Here is an 18,774-nt window from a genome sequence, read left to right on the forward strand (position 1 = left end):
GGGCTGCACCGGAAGGGGAGGCGGGAGGCGGGGGCGGGGCTGGTGAGCAACTATGCCTTGCTGGGACTCGTGCTTGGCCAGTCTCTCCTTGTAATCAAACCCCACAGCACAGGAGTCCTGCCTCTCGGACTGAACACCAAATCTGCCTCCGAAACCAGCCTTATAATCTGAAAATCCACCAGCAACAGTGGAGAAAACCGAGAGAGGAAACACAGTTTGGTTAGAATCGTTTTAGCAAGTGCAAGCATCAAACACATCGTTTAGAAAGCAGGGCTCGGGCGCCTGGGTGGTTCAGTTGGTTGGGCGACTGCCTTCGGCTCAGGTCATGGTCCCGGAATCCTGGGATCGAGTCCCACATCGGGCTCCCGGCTCAGCGGGGAGCCTGCTTCTCCCTCTGACCCTATCCCCTCTCATGCTGTTTCTCTCTCTCTCTCTCAAATAAATAAATAAATAAAACCTTAAAAAAAAAAAAAGAAAGCAGGGCTCTGCGGAGTGCAGGGGCTTGGAGCCGGCTCCCGGGCTCACGAAGAGGCCAAAGTCGGCTCCGAGGTTACAGGACACACTGAAACTCAAAACACTTCAGCCAAGATCTGGAAATAAGTTAGGAACTGCATCTGAAATAATTCAGAAAAAGCACTCCATGCTTTGAGGTTTCCTTCCGGGGTCCTACCCGCGCTGCAGACACGAGAGTGCATCTCTGTGCGTGTGGAGAGAGACATGTTGTACGCAAGTATCACGGGGCCCCTTGGGTCGGCCCCACTTTCCAGGGTGCTGGCTGCAAGGGTGGGTGCGAGGCCGGGGCACATGTGATGGGGCCCCCCCACCCCGCAGCCTAGGTCCCAGGGATGCTGTTTGTTCTGACGAGAACATGCTTCCAAGCGGAGGCAGTGCCCCACAGCACACTTTATCAACGGGAATGCACACGCGGGCAGAAAGCAGCGTTCCCAGGATGCTCCGGGAGCAAGGCGGGCACGGTGCCCCCTTATCAGCAGCTCCCGGGGGCGGGGGGGCTCATTGCTACACTAGCTGGGGAGCGTTTCAAAAATGTGGCAAGCACAGGACAACCCCCAACGGTGGAGAGAAAAACAACACATGACAGAAATGTAGCAAAAACACAGCACATTGATGGACCTGTGGACGGAAACAAACTGGAATGATCTCGGGAGGAGTAGGCATAATAAATGTACCTTTTTGGGATTCGTGCAGTTGCAATTTCTCCTGGTGATCCCAGCCAAGAGCACATTTGTCTTGTCTGTCTGTCTGTACACCGAATTTTCCTCCAAACCCTTTCACATAGTCTACACGCACAAGAATAGGCCACAATCTAGTGTTAGTGGGGAGCCCGGGCAGCATGTTCCTAATACAGTGAGACACACATAACCTGCTAAACCAATCTCTCTTCCTGCAGGAAGAAGGCCTCCTCGACAATGTCTGGAAAGCAGCCTGATTTATACTCTCGGCACCGTGAGCACAAAGAGGACCCTGCATACAGAGCTCCAAGGCACGCAGCCTAAAGCAGCCCCCACGAGTCACCACTATCTCCGCGTTTACAACACAGATGTGCGACACATGGCCATTATTACAGGCAACTGCTGGGGTGCCAGGGCCAAAGATGTGTCAGGATATGGTTTCTTCATTTAACAGCTGCACTTATGGATTTGCTATATTTCAAAGTGCGGTATTTAATTAAAAAGAGGCATCTACTTTAGGGGTTCCTAGGGACACTTTCCCTTTCTGTTCTGGCCAACACTCATCATGCTACCAGCTGCGGGCGAGAGGAGAGGAGAAAGTGGAAGGCACCTTTCTGCGACTCGTGCTTCTCCGTCCTGCCCTGGTACTCAAAGCCCACGGCGCTCTTATCCACCTTGTCCTTGTCGATGCCATACTTGCCGCCGAAGCCCTTGGAGTAATCTGCAAACAAGGGAAGTACTGTTTATGCAGCAGCAACACAATCGGGGAGCTGATTTGAGAAAGTACTCTTATCACCCAATTAAAAACAAAACAACACAAACCAAAAATCTTTCAGGCACACTGTAAGATCACTAATATGGGAGACAGTGGGAAGTATTATTTGTATATGTAACAACAGAAATGTGAAGAGCAGCCTGTATAACGGATTTTAACAATTGTCTTATCGTCCCTGCATTCCAAAGGAGATCACGAAATAAGCGTGTTAGATGTTGGCGAGGATGCGGAGAAAGGGAAACCCTCCTACACTGTTGGTGGGAATGCAAGCTGGTGCAGCCACTCGGGAAAACATTTCCTCAAAAAGTTGAAAACAGAGCTACCCTATGACCCAGCAATTGCACTGCTGGGTATTTACCCCAAAGACACAAATGTAGGGATCCGAAGGGACACGTGCACCCCGATGTTTATAGCAGCAATGTCCACAATAGCCAAACTATGAAAAGAGCCCAGATGTCCACCGACAGATGAATGGATGAAGAAGATGTGGTTCATATACACAATGAGATATTACTCAACCATCAAAAAAATGAAATCTTGCCGTTTACAAAGATATGGATGGAACTAGAGGGTATTGCACTAGGTGAAATAAGTCAATCAGAGAAAGACAATGATCACATGATCTCACTCATAAGTGGAATTTAAGAAACAACAGAGAGGATCCTAGGGGAAGGGAGGGAAAGATAAAACGAAATCAGAGAGGGAGACAAACTCTTCATAAGAGAGTCTTCACTCTAGGAAACACACTGAGGGCTGCTGGACTGGACGGGGGTGGGGGGCTGGGGTAACTGGGTGATGGGCATCAAGGAGGGCAGGCGATGTGATGAGCACTGGGTGTGATATGCAACGGATGAGTCACTGAACTCCACCCCTGAAACGGTAATATACTGTGTGTCAATTAACTGAATTTAAATTTTAAAAAAGAAATAAAAAGGAAAGAAAGACGCGTGTTATGTCTGAGAGCGAGATGAGCCCCGGAGCCGTAGTGGCCAGCTTTCACGAGGTCCCTCTGCCTCACCAACTAAAGCCAGCAGAAAGATACACACGGAGCATCTTCCAGAAACACTACTTCTACCCAAAGCAACGTCACTGAAATACGTATCTTGACACTTAAGCACGGCTCCCCCAGGGCCACTCGCAGAACAGACCCAAGATCAGACCCTTGGGGGGAGGCCTGGGCTGCAGAGGAACCCTGTCTGCCCCACGGGCTCTGCCTTCCGCTCCCCGACTTCCCAGAGGCGGCTTTTATTCTTCTTCACAGGCTCGTAGGAGAGAGGGTCCGAGAGCCCTGAGCAGATCCGAGGGCAGGCCCCGACTCGCAGGCTGCGTGCCGTACTGGGCAGCGGAGGATGGGCTTGCCCCAAGTGGACAGAGGAGGCCGAGTTGAAAGTGACCCTGTGCGGCACACTTCGTGCCGGGGCCGTGGTCTCAGGACAGGCGGGCAGGCCTGGTGTGACAGGAAGAGACGCCCACAGCAAAGCAGAGGCCCGGCCGCCCCGCAGGCCTCACGGCTGCGTCCCCAGGAAATCCCGAGCCAGCCGTGCCTCCAGTGGGGACTTCTCTTTTTGCCTCTTACGGAAATCTGGGGTTTTAAAGAAGACGTGTGCGCTCTGTTTTTACATATAAAATTTACAAGTGCGGGGCGTCTGGCTGGCTCAGTCGGTGGAGCATGTGACTCTTGATCTTGGGGTTGTAAGTTTGAGCCCCATGTTGGGTGTACAGATTACTTTAAAAAAAAAAATTAAGTATGCAGGCCACACGAAATAAACAACGCAGAAGAACCAAGCATCCAGGGCCTCCGCGGGAGGGACCGCATCTGTAAACCCTGTATGGAGACACCCCTCCCCGGGCAGGATTCCCAACGACGGAGGGAAAAGTCAGCATGGCAGGTGAGGACAATCTGCAGTAGCCACAGCAATTTTAAACTCAACGTCCCTGGGGCGCCTGGGGGGCTCAGTCATTAGGTGTCTGCCTTCAGCTCGGGTCATGATCCCAGGGTCCTGGGATTGAGCCCCGCGTTGGGCTCCCTGCTCCGCGGGAGGCCTGCTTCTCCCTCTCCCACTCCCCCTGCTTGTGCTCTGTGTCTGTCTCTCTGTCAAATAAATAAATAAAATCTTTTAAATAAATAAATAAATAAATAAATAAAATAAACTCAACGTCCTTTTGACCCTGCAATTCCTTTTCTAGAAATTCACTTTTTTAAATAATCACTTATATATATGAGACACAGGGACAAGAATATTCACTGTAGTCGATTTTTAGCTTCAAAAATCATAAATGACCTAAATTCCACGTTCTAAAAAGGAATAGTTACGTGTCTGCAGCTTCTCCGCATGACGGGGACGGAGTGGTAGACGTACGACAAAGCCCCGACGCTGACCTGAACAGGACAAGAGCGTCCCCACATGTGCAGTGAAAAAGGCTGCGCAGGGTCCCGTGAGCCGCCTGGCACGGGGGAGAAATTCTCCCGGTGCGGATGGACGTCTGTCCACGCGGGACAGAGCGGGAGGAAGGCAGGAGCCGCACTGGCCTGACCTTTCTGCGACTGGTGCTTCTCCGTCCTGCCCTGGTAGTCGAAGCCCACGGCGCTCTTGTCCACCCGGTCGGCCTGCACGCCGTACTTGCCGCCGAAACCGCTCGAGTAGTCTGCAGAGACAGGGCAGCAGTCAGTAAAGAAGCCCGGTGACAGGCTCAACTGTCACTTCGGCTCTTTGACCGAGCAAGACAAAAACATGTCAGAGTCAGGACTCATCAAGAGATCGGCACCCAGTTTAAAACGTTCCCCAGGGTCACCCATGAGTGACCAACTCCGTCTCCAGCACGGTCCCCAGCAACCACGAGAGGGGCGTGTCTTTCTCAACGGCACACATGAGCTGCAGTCCCACTTGGGAAATGAATCATCCGAATAAAGCAAGCTGTGCAGCTCATCCCTTCCCAAAGGGACTGGGAAGGTCCATCGGGGCCAAACGGACAGAGCGCCCGCTCCCGGAGCCATCCGATGACACGCAAGACACAGAAGTAAACCCATGCGCAAAAAAGGCTTTGAGAAAGTGACATGCTCCCGTTCCCAAAAAAGGCTTTCCAAGACCGGCACGACTTGGAAGGTCAGCCGGCGCCGTCTGAGGACCACACGCACAGCAAAGCATCAGTGAGCTAAGGGCTCCGGTTTCCACCGCTGGGGGACAGTGAGCTTTCCGCCAGCCACGCCCGAGACCAGACTCTCCCGGGCCAATGCCGCTTGGAGGGAGAAAAGGCAGCCTCTGCCGCAGGCTGGGAGGCGCCAGGGTGACACGCGACCCAGATGCTTAGGGAGCACGGCCCTGCCCAGGAAACCCCCTCTGGCGACAATGCTCTCGCCCCCAAGGCGGCGGGGGCACCCACCCCCGCAAGCACAACACAGCTTACCTCTCTGTGAGGCGTGCTTCTCGGTCTTCCCCTGGTATTCAAAGCCTACAGCAGACTGCAGGTACCACAAAAAGGGAAACACATTTTAAATACCTCCAAATCTGTTCATCTGAACCCCCAATACATACAACATTTTTAAAAACAAGAACCACATTATTTTTTGACCTCTGATTTCCTAAGCCAGGTGCAGGTCTAATCAGCGCCCCAAGCCCTGGTGTCTGACGTTTGTGGGAACACGGCCCCGTGGGCTGTGCGGGCCAAGCTGCACAGCAAGTTCCACTCGTGGATTTCCGGCCCACGATGTCAACCTGGGACAACACCCACTGCCACACGTGACCTTGCTTTGCACGTGAGCTCTTCCAAGAGCAACACGGACATCAGGCACGAGAACGGGGGCGGTGGGGGCATCTGCACGCACAGCCCCGGGAGAGACAGGCACCATCACCCCGTGGTACAGTTAACACAGAACCACGGCTAATAGGGAGCAAAGCCTGAATGTAGACTGAGCTGCAACTCCAGAGTCCAGGCTCTCAGATGCTATGATAGAAAACAAAGGTGTTGACAGTCCTTGGTCAGAGATTCAGACACCAGGCCTTAGTCCTGGAAATGGGCACGGGGGCGGGGGGGGGGGGGGGGGGGGGGGCGAGGCCCCTCTGCCATACCGCTCTGAACACTGCCCTGTCACAGGGACGTCCATGCAGCAAGGGTGGCTAGAAATGGTCCCCAGGGACACAGTTTCAGGCAAATCTAAGGCTGTCCCCAGTCCATCTGATGAATAGATACCAACACGGAGGATTTCTACAGCAAACAGCAAAAAAGATCCTTACACGTTCCTGTTTTCGATTCTTAGCCCAGCCAGCCAATCATCTCAGAGCCTGGCGGGGGGGCGGGGAGGTGGGTGCTTCTAGGAATCCTGCCATCGGAACGCCCACCCCGCAGAGCCGAGCCAGAGGCACCTCGTGCTACCGTGACCATCCCGGCGGACTCCCCGATCGCCCGGGTGCCGGTTCCCACGACGCTCACTCACCTGGTCAACTCTGTCCACCTGGACACCAAACTTGCCTCCAAAGCCCCGGACGGAGTCCACCTGGGAGCAGTGCTTGGAGAGCTTCGACTGGTACTCATGGCCGACAGCTGACTGCAACAGGGTGCGGAGAGGGGGTGTTAGCTGCCAGTGGCCCGGCCACCCCCGCACAAGGACCATGCGGCACCAGCCCCCCACAGTCTGGGCTGGGCTCCTCCCTGAAACACACACAGGGTGAACACCGGCGTACGGGCCACCTGCCAGGTGGGGCCTTCGGCCGCAATGGGGACAAGGCAAGGACCCCGAGGTCAATTAGGCCCCGAACCCGGCCTGCGACACCCGGCCTGCCCACGGAGACTGCTGGCCTGAGTTACTTGCCGGCTGAAGCGAAGCACGTTTGTACCGCGTGATGCAGGGACGGGGACCAGAAATACCTTGCTAACGGACAGAGCTGCGGACAGCGTGCTTCCGTTACAACACACTTCCGGCCACTAGTCTACCGAGCGAGCACCCCATGCAGGGCGAGGAGCGGGCACCACCGCGTCCCCACACGGCCCTCGGCGAAGGAGGCGAACTCAGCCGCCGCCGTGCAGACCCCATCACCACGGCCTCTGGGCCACACCGGGCACCCAGCTCGTTGTAAATAAAGTCTCTGGAGCACAGCCACACCTGCTCATTTGCATACTGAGGCCACTTCTGAGATTCAGCCACCAAATTCAGGAAACTGCCAGAGACCCCACAGCCCGCAAACCTGAACACACTTACTACCGAACCCTGAGCAGCCCCCAGCCCTGCCCAGCCTCCCGGCACCCGGCTCCGCCCCCAGAGTGGACAGTGACCACGGGTGGCGGGGCCCTGTGACACAGAACGGGGACGGCACATCTGAACCCTTCTTCCAGCTCTGACAGTCACACCGCCCGGGAAGCACCCCTCAAATGCCCGCTGCTTGTCTCCGGAGATCCACAGGACACCCGGGTTCAGGCTGAACTAAAGCAGGGTCAGCCCCACTGCTGACCCTCCGTAGGCAACTCAGGAGTCCGTTCTGTCGTATCCCAGGGGAAGGAGCAGTGGAGTTTTCCTGGAAGCAGAATAACCTTTGGATTCCTGTCTCCTCGCCCCGAGGCTGCTCAACGTTGGGACTGACCGACGAGCTCCGAGACGCACCGGCCACCTGCAGCCTCGAGTCCCCCCAGAAGGCACTGATAGGGCAACCGCGAGGTGCAGCCTGCCGAAGGGGCCCCCCAGCACCAATCTCAGCAGAAAGAGGGGAAAGAAGTTTTAAGAAAACTTTTCTAAAAATGTAGCCAGAGTGACAGCTTGGCAATTATTCTAAACTGGTTTATCAACACGGATTTACGCCACTGACCAAAGTCATGTCTGTAACTAGAGGTCAGCCCTGGGCAGGGCACCGTCTGGATGCACACTCCAGCTCCGGGGTGTGGCTGCGACCAGGAACGAGGCCTGCCACCTAGGCCGCGGCCAGCTCGACCCTGACTGAAGGGCAGGGGGCCTGAAAGCCTCGCAGACAGGGGCCAGCGGCTGCCTCACCTGCCCAGACCACACACCTCTGGCAAATCCGTGCCTGCCCGGGATGGGTCTTGCTCTGAAAGTCTCTACTGCGTTGTCCTCAACTCTTAACACAGAGATCTTAGGGCTTTTTCCAATTTCTGGAGAGAACAGGTTACAAGTAAGAGTTATTTGGTTTGGGAATCTTCATTATTTCTGACAACCGGTCCAATCATGCCCCCAGGAGCTGCAAGCTAGCCTCGCCTAAGTGTGCAGTGAGGCGCGGAGGGAGGAACCACGAGCCACATCAGCATCCCTACCAGGTTCCTCTTTAAGGGGCGCCACCCACTCTACCGGCCCCAGAGGCACGAGGGTGTTTCCCCGAGCCGTCTGGGGACCGCTAACGTATCGGCCAGAGACGTGCCGCATGGGCACTCATAAGACGTCCCTGAACACGTTCACAGTACCCGGCCAGGCACCAGGTAAGGACAGGTCTCAGCCCTGAAGAGCCTCCACGGAAAGGTGGCAACGTGGAGGGGGAGCAGAGGACAACAGGGAGAAGGCACAGGGGAAGGGCCGCTGCGGCCTGGCGGGAGGGGGGACTCCTCAGGGAAGCTTCTCGACTAGAAAGGCCGGTGCTGGGAGGGCAGGAGGGGCAGTCCCACCAGTAGCAGAGGCCAGAAGTGAACACCGTGTCGCTCCTGCCATGGAGCGCTTCCTTGATACTTCATTGTCCCCAGTGTGTCATTTTTCCAACCCAGACCTGGGGGCCCAAATTGATAATGCATTTCTAACTGCCCACAATCCCATGCTCACAGGCTTTGTTTGGGGTGGGAAAAGCTTCCACTTACTTGATTCTTTCACTGTCCCAAGCACATGAAGGTTTTGTCTGTTTGCACTGCAAAAAGCTACCAGGCTTTTTTTTAGAATCCAAAGATTATTCTGCTCCCCGCTTTCCCTGTTGAGATATCTCCGGGGAATGACAGTCACACCAGGAAACATCCCTGTGTCTTTCCTGCAGCTCGCACTTTGTCCAACTCCAGCTTAGGCAAATTTCGGACCTGGTTTGGGGCCCACAGGTACACTGTGACCCCGCAGTGTCATTCCATGTCAGCTCAGACACTGAATCTGATCCATGCGTGCGGTGGGTGGGGGGCGGGGAGACAGGTCTGGAATTACAGACCAGAACTCGCTATCAGCTGATGGTTTCCCTTCTACGCAGAATGAAGGCAGACATCTGTCGGGTCAGAGCAATCTCACAGTGTTCAGACTGGGAAATTCGCGTCTACAGGGACGTCTGAAGAACGTAAAGAACTGCCTCAGTGGCAAAGCCTGGGATACGCTGGCCCCTGCTCTGCCTTCTCCTGCAGGATCAGCCCTCCAGAGCTCCTCTGCTCCCTCTCAGGACAGAGAAGACGCAGGGTGCTGTCAAAGGCTGATATGTTCAGTCGACAACGCTGACACCGCGTCCCCGGATGCCTACACTCGCCCGGTGATGGCTCAGGGGAGGCTCGCCCACTGTTCTCAGAGGGAGCATTCTCTCCTGGCCTGTGGGCAGGGACTCCGTGTTACACGGAGCGCCAGACTCCTGCATGAAGGTCATTCATGCACGAAGGACGTCAGCACACCTGCTGGCCCAACGCTCACCTGTGGCGGGAAACAAGGGAGCCCCCGGATTTGATTCCGGCTGCAGGCTGAGCTGCGCGCAGTAGTCCACACCTGCAGTCAAGATGCCTCTGGGCTTCTGTCCGGGTCACAGGGCGGGCCTCCCAAAGCCCGGAGCAGCCCTGGGCCTCCCTACACGTCACCCACACCCAGGAACCAAGAGAATCCTAAAAGAGCTTCTCAACAGCAGGAGCAGTTTACAAGTCAGGTCAATCAACAGAGGACTACTACTCAGCTCCCAGAAACCGACTCAAAACATTTAATCCAAGGAGGCCGGAGCCCCCGCTCTGCCGACTACGGGCTCCTCGAGAAGCATCACACAGCTGCCATGCCTCACCTTGTCCATCCTGTCCTGTTCCACGCCGAACTTCCCTCCATAACCGTGCGAGGCTTTCGGTCCTGTTTCAAGCTCCTTCTCCTTGAGGGTCTGGTGTTCTTGAAAAACATTCTCTCTCAGCTTGTGTATGCTTGAAGGAAAGAGAGAAAATAAAAACAAACTGATAGAAAGGAAGCGCATCCTCACCTCCGAGAAGGACACGCGAGGACAGGGGACATCATCTTCGCAAACCTGCAATCCTGTGACTCCAGGCCCCCAAATCCCCACCTTCATTGTGCTTTCCTGACTCCTCTGCTTGCTGGCCCACCTGCTCCACCAGCTCTCCAAGTCAAGTTTAAGGGGAAAAAGAAACCAACCTGGGCACCTAAAGGGAGGCATCCCAAGCCCCCGGAGTACCTATCCTGAAACATGGACTTTTTCTCAAACGCAGAAAAGTTCTCTGTTTCATCAGGTAACAGGACCAGGAGAACCAGTTCTGTGAGCGGCCCCCAACCCAAGGCAGAAGGGGAAACAAAGTCAGCAGTCCCTTACCCCAGACACCCTGAGGACACTGGTCCAAGACAGTGAGACAGAACATTTAGACAGCATCCCTTTACTTGAAATACTCCAGCTTTGTAAATATTCAAAGCTGAAATGAAAGACTTTCAGAATTTATCATCCAAAGCCATTTTTTACTTGAAACGCTGGGGATTGTCAAACAGATCACAGGATGTGGTCAACATCTGGCAGGTCAGGGAGCTGTCACCATCAGGAGACCATGAAGTGGCACACTGCCCCCCCCCCCCCCCGCCAAGCCCCTCAGGAGAAGGAGCAAGAACACGGCTCCTCACCCCCGAAGGACCCCAGGGCACCCAGAACCGTCCCAGGGGCTGCTCTACCAGGAGCTCCTATGAAGGTCAACACGTCTCAAAGCCACGGGAACAGAGAAAACGAGGAGAGAAATAGGTGACTTAACCCATTCGGGAGGCGGCCTAACCCACGATGGTGCCGGCTCCCCTCCAGGCAGGCCCAGGGCCCTCCCTCGACGCCCTCCACAGGCTTCTGTGGTGGGTGTGGGCACAGCAGGTCAGGGAGGAATGGACACTCGGTCTAAAACGCCCACACTACAGACGTCACCCTCTCTTATGGACGATTTTCCGCCTCTTTCTCAGCCAAGAATGGCTTCATCTTCCTGAGAGATAGTGGGGCCAAGTAAGACAAATGGTGCAAATGGCCACCACAGGTCATGGGGTCAGGGACGGCCCTTCACGACAGGGAAAGGGCGGATACGTTCTGCAGCCAGCACGGCCTACACTAAAGTCTGAGTGCGTTTTAAAAGTTGCTTTTATCTACACTTCTTGACAAGGAAACACCACCCAGAGAGGTGACAGGTCAAGGCAGGGCCAAGTCGGGAACAAGGCCATGTTCTCCTACAATGGCGACCATCAGTTCTCCTATTTTGGGGTTTTCGCGAGAATACAGTGCCTAGAATCCAGCTCCCAGGACCCAAAGGCCAGTGATAAAGTAGTGAAGTTGTAAGAAAATCACGGGGGGAGGATGTTTCAGGTCTAAGGCATTCAAAGACACGGTGCGTGTTAGACCGGCCACTTGCAGAGGGAGCGCAGGGGACCGCGTCCTGCAAGGAGGCTTCGGCTACTGGAAGAGTGGACTCTGGAATCGTAAATACAATACTCATCCGCAGCAGGAACTTAAAGTCCCTGCACATGTGAGCGCACACGCACATGCACTTGCACACATGTGCAGAAGTACATCACTGTGTCCTACACTCTTCTTGCACAGCGGACGGAGGGACCGCGTGAGGGACAGAGGCCAGGGCCCCCGCCCCATCTGCTGTCCGTTTTTCAGGGGGCCATTTTCATGCCAACAGGAAGAAAGTCTCTTACTTGATGTGTTCCTGGTGCCCAGAGCCCTGCACGGTTTTCGCCCCCCATCTCTGCTCTTTCTCGCTCACATCGTTCTGAAAAGAAGAAGAAATGATCAGCAGACTTCACACGACCCAGAGGAACAGCAGAGGAAAGCCCCTTTCGGGAGAAGTACAGCCAAGGTGGGCTGGTGACTCGTACCACGAAGTCAGGGTCGGTCTCCCAGTCGTCGGCGCCCCCGTCGTCCTGGGTGATGGACACGGCATGGCCCGCCGAAGCCTTCCACATCTGAAAGAGCAGTGTCTGGGGTCACGGAGGCCGAGCAGGCGGCTCCCGGCCCCCAAGCCCCCCAACTCCAACCCGGCTCGGGGAGGCGCAGCCACGCCGGCGAGGGAGCGTCCACCAGCCCCGCGCGCGGACAACACCCCAAAGGAAGGAAACTGAACACTGCACTTCCAGCACTGTTCTCCAGCGGCATCCAAAACACCGGTCGGAAATACTCTGTTTCAATTCAAATGAGAACACCTTCTGGAAAATAAAAGTCTCCCGTGCGCTTCCTTCCTTAAGAATACATCCCTCCTGCACTGAGTCGTGACAACAGTGCTGACCGAACAGGAGAGCAGCCCACACCGCGAGCGTAAAGCCTACATTACCACAGTTAAAAAAGAAAAGTACCCATTTTGATTTCTAGTACTTACTGGACATTTAACAGTGACTTCCTTAACTCAGACTCCGACAAGTGAACAAATGTTTCAAGTGATTAATGAGAGGGTCGCTTCACTGTCTACCTGGGGAAGTACCCAGGACATGGACTGCGACGCTTCCCCGCACTGGGCAGCCCCGAGCGCGGCCTGTCGCCTTTCCGCCCCAGCGGACGGTTTCACCTGGCACAGAGGACGACGGCTTCACAGCTGCCCAGCTCGAGGCTCTTCCTAACCGCAAAGGTAAAATCTAATCTTTAAGAGTTTCAAGAGAAAACGATGTCTGAGAAGAACGGACTCCTTTTCCCCAGAAGTATTAGTAAAATTTCACCTAGCCCAGGAAGCACCTGGAAGGTTACTTTAACTCGATCAACCGAAAGCTTCTGTGGCTTGAATTCAGACAGGACAGAAGGCCCTCACAAGCCCGAAAACCTCCCATCTAGATCCGCACCACCCCCTCCCCAGCTCTGCTGGGCCTCGAGTCCAAATTCAAGGTGGTAGTGAGGGGCGCCTCACAGCGCTCTCAAGTTCCCAGATGGGACTGCTGTCGCCGTCACCTGAGCAGTCACCTGATCCTGGGTAAGGCAGAATCAACACTGTCCCCAAGGCCACCGCAAACCTTGCTCTCCTCTGTCTGGCTGTCCCAGGCACGGCAAGCATTTCCCAGATGTAATCCGCTTTTGACATGATTTTAGAGAACAAACAGACTAAACCCTCAGCCCTGGGAGGAGCAACCAGATACGCTCCGTCCCCGTGCGCCCACTTACAAATGCAGGGGCAGCTGCCCGAAAGTTGATTCGCCCAGTCTGCCGCTCTCAGTCAAGTGTGCCCTGTATGTCACCACACTAGAAAGGGGCCACCCAACTGTGGGACTTCAGCTGCCCATAGTTCAAGCCACTGAGGTTCCAACCACTGAGGACATGGTCACACAGAAGGACAGGGTCTCTGGGGAGGACCGTGAGGCTACGTTTCCCCCTCAGGCAAAGGTGAAAGAGGTCTTGCCCGTTGCTTTTGTAGACTCATCCGGAGAACACAGCAGAGCCCATCTCCAGTGGTCCTTCTGGAAGCCAGCCTCCTTCGAGGGCAAGGTGAGCACTAGCACCTGCTTCCTACCATCCTGCCTGGCAGCCCCTCCACCTTCCACAGCAAGACACCAGACGGCTCCTCCCAGGACAGAGATGTTTCCTGTTCCTCCACTCCAGAGTTTTCTGGAACCCGTTGCTATTTCTAAACCGCAGGCAACACTGGAAACTGGACTGACTGACTTACTTAACTTACTTATTTCTAAGTAATCTCTACACCCAACATGGGGCTCGCAAGACCCCAAGATCAAGGGTCACATGCTCTTCTGATGGAGCCAGCCAGGCGTCCCTTGACTTTACTTTTTAAACAACGCAATTTCCTCCCAGAAAAATATTGTCCCTATCTCTGCACACCAAAAGGGAGAACACCCACCCCTTTCCTTGCTCAGGGATCCACCCTGACAGTCCGAGGGGAAAGAAGATTAGACTGCTCACGATGCACAAACCTTTCTTTCTGGCTGAAGATGAAAGGCTGCTCACGAATCTCTGTGGAAAGCCCAGTGATCCAGTGAGGAATTTCCAGGCATTTGGGAGTGGATTCTGTCTGCAAAAAGATGAAGAGTAGAAAGCTCAGACGGATGTCTACTGACAGGCAGTCTGGGCAAATCCCTGTACGCACAGGTCCTTTCAGGAAACTCTGACATCCTCCCACGGTTCACGAGGCTTTGTAAAGAAATCTGAAAGGAGGATGGCAAGATTTGCATCTTACTAACCTAAAAGCTCAATCGATTTTCAGACACATTGAGAAAATACAGAAAAGAGCAAGTTTCAAAAGGCTTATAGCTGTATAAAGTTTCTTCTTCGTGCAAACAGAAATTACTGCTGCAATCACTAGCAGACATCTTCTGTTGGCTATCATCCTGACGCGTCTCCGTTCTTTGCTCATTCTAAATTATGACTTTGCTAAAAATGATAAAATTCTATTACTGTGAGTTTAAAAAAATAACATAAGGAAAACTCTGAAGGGATCACAATGTGGCTGGGAGACAAAAGCCGCACAGTGACGGCTACCTGGATGAGAAGCGGGGTGACGCGGGGAGCAGCGCAGAACAGGCGGTGCTTCTAATGAGCGGATATGGTTACAGCACAGAGATCAAGACTCCACTTCCCTGGGCCACTGACGCACCACCTTCTCCCAAGGACGAGACAACAACTTCCACCAGCACTGTACTGCTAAACATTACAGAGCGGAGGAATCCGGTCCCCTTGCTCCCTAGGAACAAGCCAGTCACAAGCACGAGCCGCTTGCGTCAGCCTGCAGCCTTGTCACACATTAGGAACTGGAGGGATGGTGCTTTGCTAGCCTTCCCTACACTCAGTTTCCTACTGAGTTCCTGACCCAACTATTCACTCCTTCTCTCTCCTCAAGTCCCCTCTGGAAACCCTAACTTCTGTAGGCTGCTTAGTATATGCTAGGGACTGAGGTTATTACTGTAATCAGCAAGCATCTATAAAAATCTACCCAAGGGCAGCTAGTGAGAGCCTCAAATCTACAACAATTTATTACCCCCTCAAATTTTTAAATTAAAAAAAAAATCACAAAGATAACTGAAAATGTAAAAGCTTGGGTATGTTTTTGGACCCAAGGATAATGCCTTTGGCTCCCTACCTCACACCATATACAAAAATTAACCCCAAAGCAGGTCAAAGATCTCAAATCTAAGCTTAAACTATTAAACTCTCACAAGAAAACATAAGCACAGATTTTCATCACCTTCAATGTGGCAACAGCTCTTAGATGTGACACCAAAAGCACAAGCACGAAGAGGAAATAACAGATAAACTGGACAAAATCTGAAACATTCTGCTTCAAAAGACACCGGCAAGAGACTCGGGACAATTCCCAGAATGAGAGAAACAATGTTTTCAGATCATATACCCAAAATAAAGAAAGAACTCTGACAACTCAACAATAAACAGGACAATTAACCACCAGACAATTAACCCCATTGTAAAACCAAGTGGAAAGGATCTGAACAGACACTTCCCCAAAGATGAATAAATGGCTACTAAGCTCACAAAAAGATACTAGGTATCATTAACCATGAAGGGAATGCAAATCAAAACCATAAGTGAGCTACCACAACACTCATTCTAGGATGGCTAAAATAAAAAATCAGACAATAACAAGTTTGAGGAGGGTGTGGAGAAACCAGAACCGCCTCACAGGGCTGGTGTGAAGAAAAATGAGTAACAGTGTGGCAGGTCGTCAAAAAGTTAAACACAGTTACCACGTGGCCCAGCGATCCCCACCGACAGAGACAGACCCAAGAGAAAGGAAAATTTATGTCTGCACAAAACCTCACGCAGGAACGCTCCCAGCAGTATTATTCATTATGGCCAGAAAGCAGAAACAACGCAGATGCCCACGTGAGGCAGCAGGTACATGTGATCCCTTCACGCAGAGGACTGTTATTTGGCAACACCCAGGAGGGAAGGCCTGACGGCACGCCACAGCACGAGTGACTCCCGAAAACACGCTAAGGGAAAGAAGCCAGACACCAAACCCCAGGTATCATACAGTCCCATTTACATGAAATGTCCAGAATTGGCAAATCTAGAGAGACAAAAAGTAGATTTGTGGTTACCTAGTATTGGAAGGAGGTAACAGGGATCCTTTTTGAGGTGATAAAATTATTCTCAAATGGATTGTGATGATGATTGCACAACTGTGTGAATATACGACAAAACGACTGTACCCTTTATTTTTATTTTTTATTTTTTTAAAGATTTTTTAAAAATTTATTTATTAGAGAGAGTGAGAGAGAGAGTGCAAGAGGGGGTAGGGTTAGAGGGAGAAGCAGACTCCCCGCCGAGCAGGGAACCCGATGTGGGACTCGATCCCGGGACTCCGGGATCATGACCTGAGCCGAAGGCAGTGGCTTAACCAACTGAGCCACCCAGGCGCCCGAATTGTACCCTTTAAATGGGTGAATTATACGGTATGTGAATTGCATCTCAAATAAAATGTTAACAGAAAACCCCCCTCACCATTAACAGACCTTCCTTGCAAACGTCACACGTACTCACTCATCAAGACCGCACAAGTGTGACGTCACTGGATGCTGCCATATAAACCGAGTGGAAAACTCTACAGGACAAGGTTCTAGATGATGGGACAGAATTAGCTTCCCATTAAGGTCATAATCGCCAGGGCAGCAGAGAAGCAGAGAAAACAAGGCCCAGAGGAGCCAAAACAGCTGCCGGGAGACCCACTCCTCCATGCCGCACTTCCGCTGAGAAAAGCTCCCTGGCGCCTGGGCATGCTTCCCCTGGGTCTGCTCAGAGCACCAGCTTGCACACCTGCAAACCTGAAAGAGGAGGCCAGTGCTGGAGGCCATGTCCCGCGGGGGCCCTGGGAACACACCAGGCAGTCCGGGTGCTCCCAATGACTCAGGCCCTCGACCACACCCTTTCCGAGCACCTACCTGGGCTGCCCCGCACCCAACAAAGATGAATCACCAATCAGAACCACTTAGAAGTGCTTTAAAGATAAGCCCATCAAAATGATCCACCCAAAAGTCAGAGGTAGGCACTGGGAGACAAAGTATCAAAAACAACCGGGCACCCCCTCCCTTTTTATTCTTATTCTGGAGAACCGGAAAGTGGCCCTTAGGGCTCTTCCTGCTCCTTGGGGATATGGGAGTGCTTCTCTGAGAGAGACAGGGCTGCCTCCACGCACTGGGGCAGGGACAGCAGGGGCCTGCCCAACGCACAGCCCTTCCCAGCCCTGGGCCCGCTGGGCCGGACCAGGCGGCCAGAACCCAGGGGGTTAACCCCCGACAGAGCACAGCGCGGCCAAGTCGACGCAACCCAAATGGGGCGCTGGCGGGGCGGTCCCAGGGAGGGGAGCGCCCACTCGGGATGCCTCCAGAGCTGCGGTCAGCGGAAAATGGGATTCCTCCCCCAGAGGCCCCACTCGTCCACAGATTCCAGTCCGAGGAAGCCCTGTCCCCTCTTCTCCCGACCCTCCAGTAGGGCGATCGAGCTCCCGTAATATTCAAGAGATGGAAACACAACAAACAGCCCAAAAGAACCTTTCTGGTGACTTCCAACACACCCAGAGGAGGGACTGCTCCAAATTTAGAGCCTCTCAACTAGCCGCAGTTGCGCGTGTCGCTGCATTCCAACTGACCTGATTGCAGAAACTCCCGGTAGGTGCGGGCACCGGAAAACCCCGGCCCCCGGCCCCTCCCCGCCCGACCCCGGCCCTTCCCCGGCCCCGCGGCCCCTAAGACACCGGCGGATCCCGCCAGGCGTAGACTCCTGGCCCCTCCCCGCCCGACCCTGACCCTTCCCCGACCCCAGGCCTCTCCCTGCCAGACCCCGGCCCCTCGGACCCCGGCCCCACCCCGCCCGACCTCGGCCTTTCCCCGGCCCCTCCCTCCCCGGCCACTCGGACCGCAGCCGACCCCGCCCCGCGCAGACCCCCGGTCTTTCTCCCTCGGCTCTCACCGGCTCCCCCCTAGGGACCCAGGCACCCTGCACTCAGACGGAGGACCCCTACCCCCGTCTGACCCTCCGGTCCCCCTTCCTCCACGCAGCCCCAGCCTCTCCCCTTCAGGGCCCGGAGCCCTCCTCTCGGAGCCCAGCGACCGGCCCGCGCGCGCCCCCCCCCGCCCGCGCCCGCGCCCTCGCCCTCGCCCTCGCCCTAAACCGCGAGCGGAAGAGCGGCGAGACCGCAGCGACCGCCGCTTCCTTCCCGTTCCGGGGCTGGCGGCGCCCAGGGCAGCCGGCAGAGGAGCGGGCCCCCCCTCCCAGCACCCCCCAGAGGAAGCCGCGATCGCTCACCGCAGCCTGGGGTCGGTCCGGCCCGGCCCTACCTCCGCCGCGCCCGCTGCTCCCGGGCGCCCGGCTCCACTTCCGGTTCCGCGGCGGGGGGCGGGGCCGCATCCGGGTCCCGGCGAGGCCCCGCCCCAGGCCCTCCGGGTGGGCGGCTGGCCGCGGGCCCCTCCGGCCGGAGCCGCCTCCACCGCCCACGTGGCACGGGCTGCGCCCTCCGGTGGCGCAGGCGCGAGCTCCGCCAGTGTGCGGGCTGCGGAGCCGACCTGAAAATGAAGTCAACTCCTTACGGAGTTAAGTGCGGGGGGACGCCCGCTCGGCCTGTGCTCAAGGGCAGATGCTCCCAGGGGTGCTCTAGGATTCCTAGAACTGCCCCGGGTGAGAAAGGGAAAATGAGCTAGGCAAGGTGGACTCGCAAGAGGTGACTGTAATGGTCAGTCAGCTA

The 18,774-nt window shown here is 54.8% G+C and overlaps 1 protein-coding gene across 6 annotated transcripts in view; it reads right to left on the reverse strand.

Moving 5' to 3' along the window:
- CTTN (cortactin) overlaps window positions 1-18,419 on the reverse strand; it is a 32,534-nt gene extending 14,115 nt beyond the window's left edge. Inside the window, exons 1-11 of one of the 6 annotated variants that reach the window (XM_021685601.1) lie at window positions 18,339-18,419; window positions 13,994-14,091; window positions 11,966-12,052; window positions 11,786-11,859; window positions 9,903-10,032; window positions 6,398-6,508; window positions 5,371-5,425; window positions 4,501-4,611; window positions 1,801-1,911; window positions 1,188-1,298; window positions 57-167 (exon numbers count right to left, since the gene is read on the reverse strand). In XM_021685601.1, the coding sequence (XP_021541276.1) occupies window positions 57-167; window positions 1,188-1,298; window positions 1,801-1,911; window positions 4,501-4,611; window positions 5,371-5,425; window positions 6,398-6,508; window positions 9,903-10,032; window positions 11,786-11,859; window positions 11,966-12,052 (901 nt within the window). In that variant the 5' untranslated portion in view covers window positions 13,994-14,091; window positions 18,339-18,419. The remainder of the gene's footprint in view (window positions 1-56; window positions 168-1,187; window positions 1,299-1,800; window positions 1,912-4,500; window positions 4,612-5,370; window positions 5,426-6,397; window positions 6,509-9,902; window positions 10,033-11,785; window positions 11,860-11,965; window positions 12,053-13,993; window positions 14,092-18,338) is intronic. The other 5 variants (XM_021685602.1, XM_021685604.2, XM_021685603.1 and 2 more) reach the window with 5 other exon arrangements.
- Between the last annotated feature and the right edge of the window lie 355 nt (window positions 18,420-18,774).

The sequence above is a fragment of the Neomonachus schauinslandi genome, chromosome 11 (genome assembly GCF_002201575.2).
Source record: "Neomonachus schauinslandi chromosome 11, ASM220157v2, whole genome shotgun sequence".
Taxonomy (NCBI): Eukaryota; Metazoa; Chordata; class Mammalia; order Carnivora; family Phocidae; genus Neomonachus; species Neomonachus schauinslandi.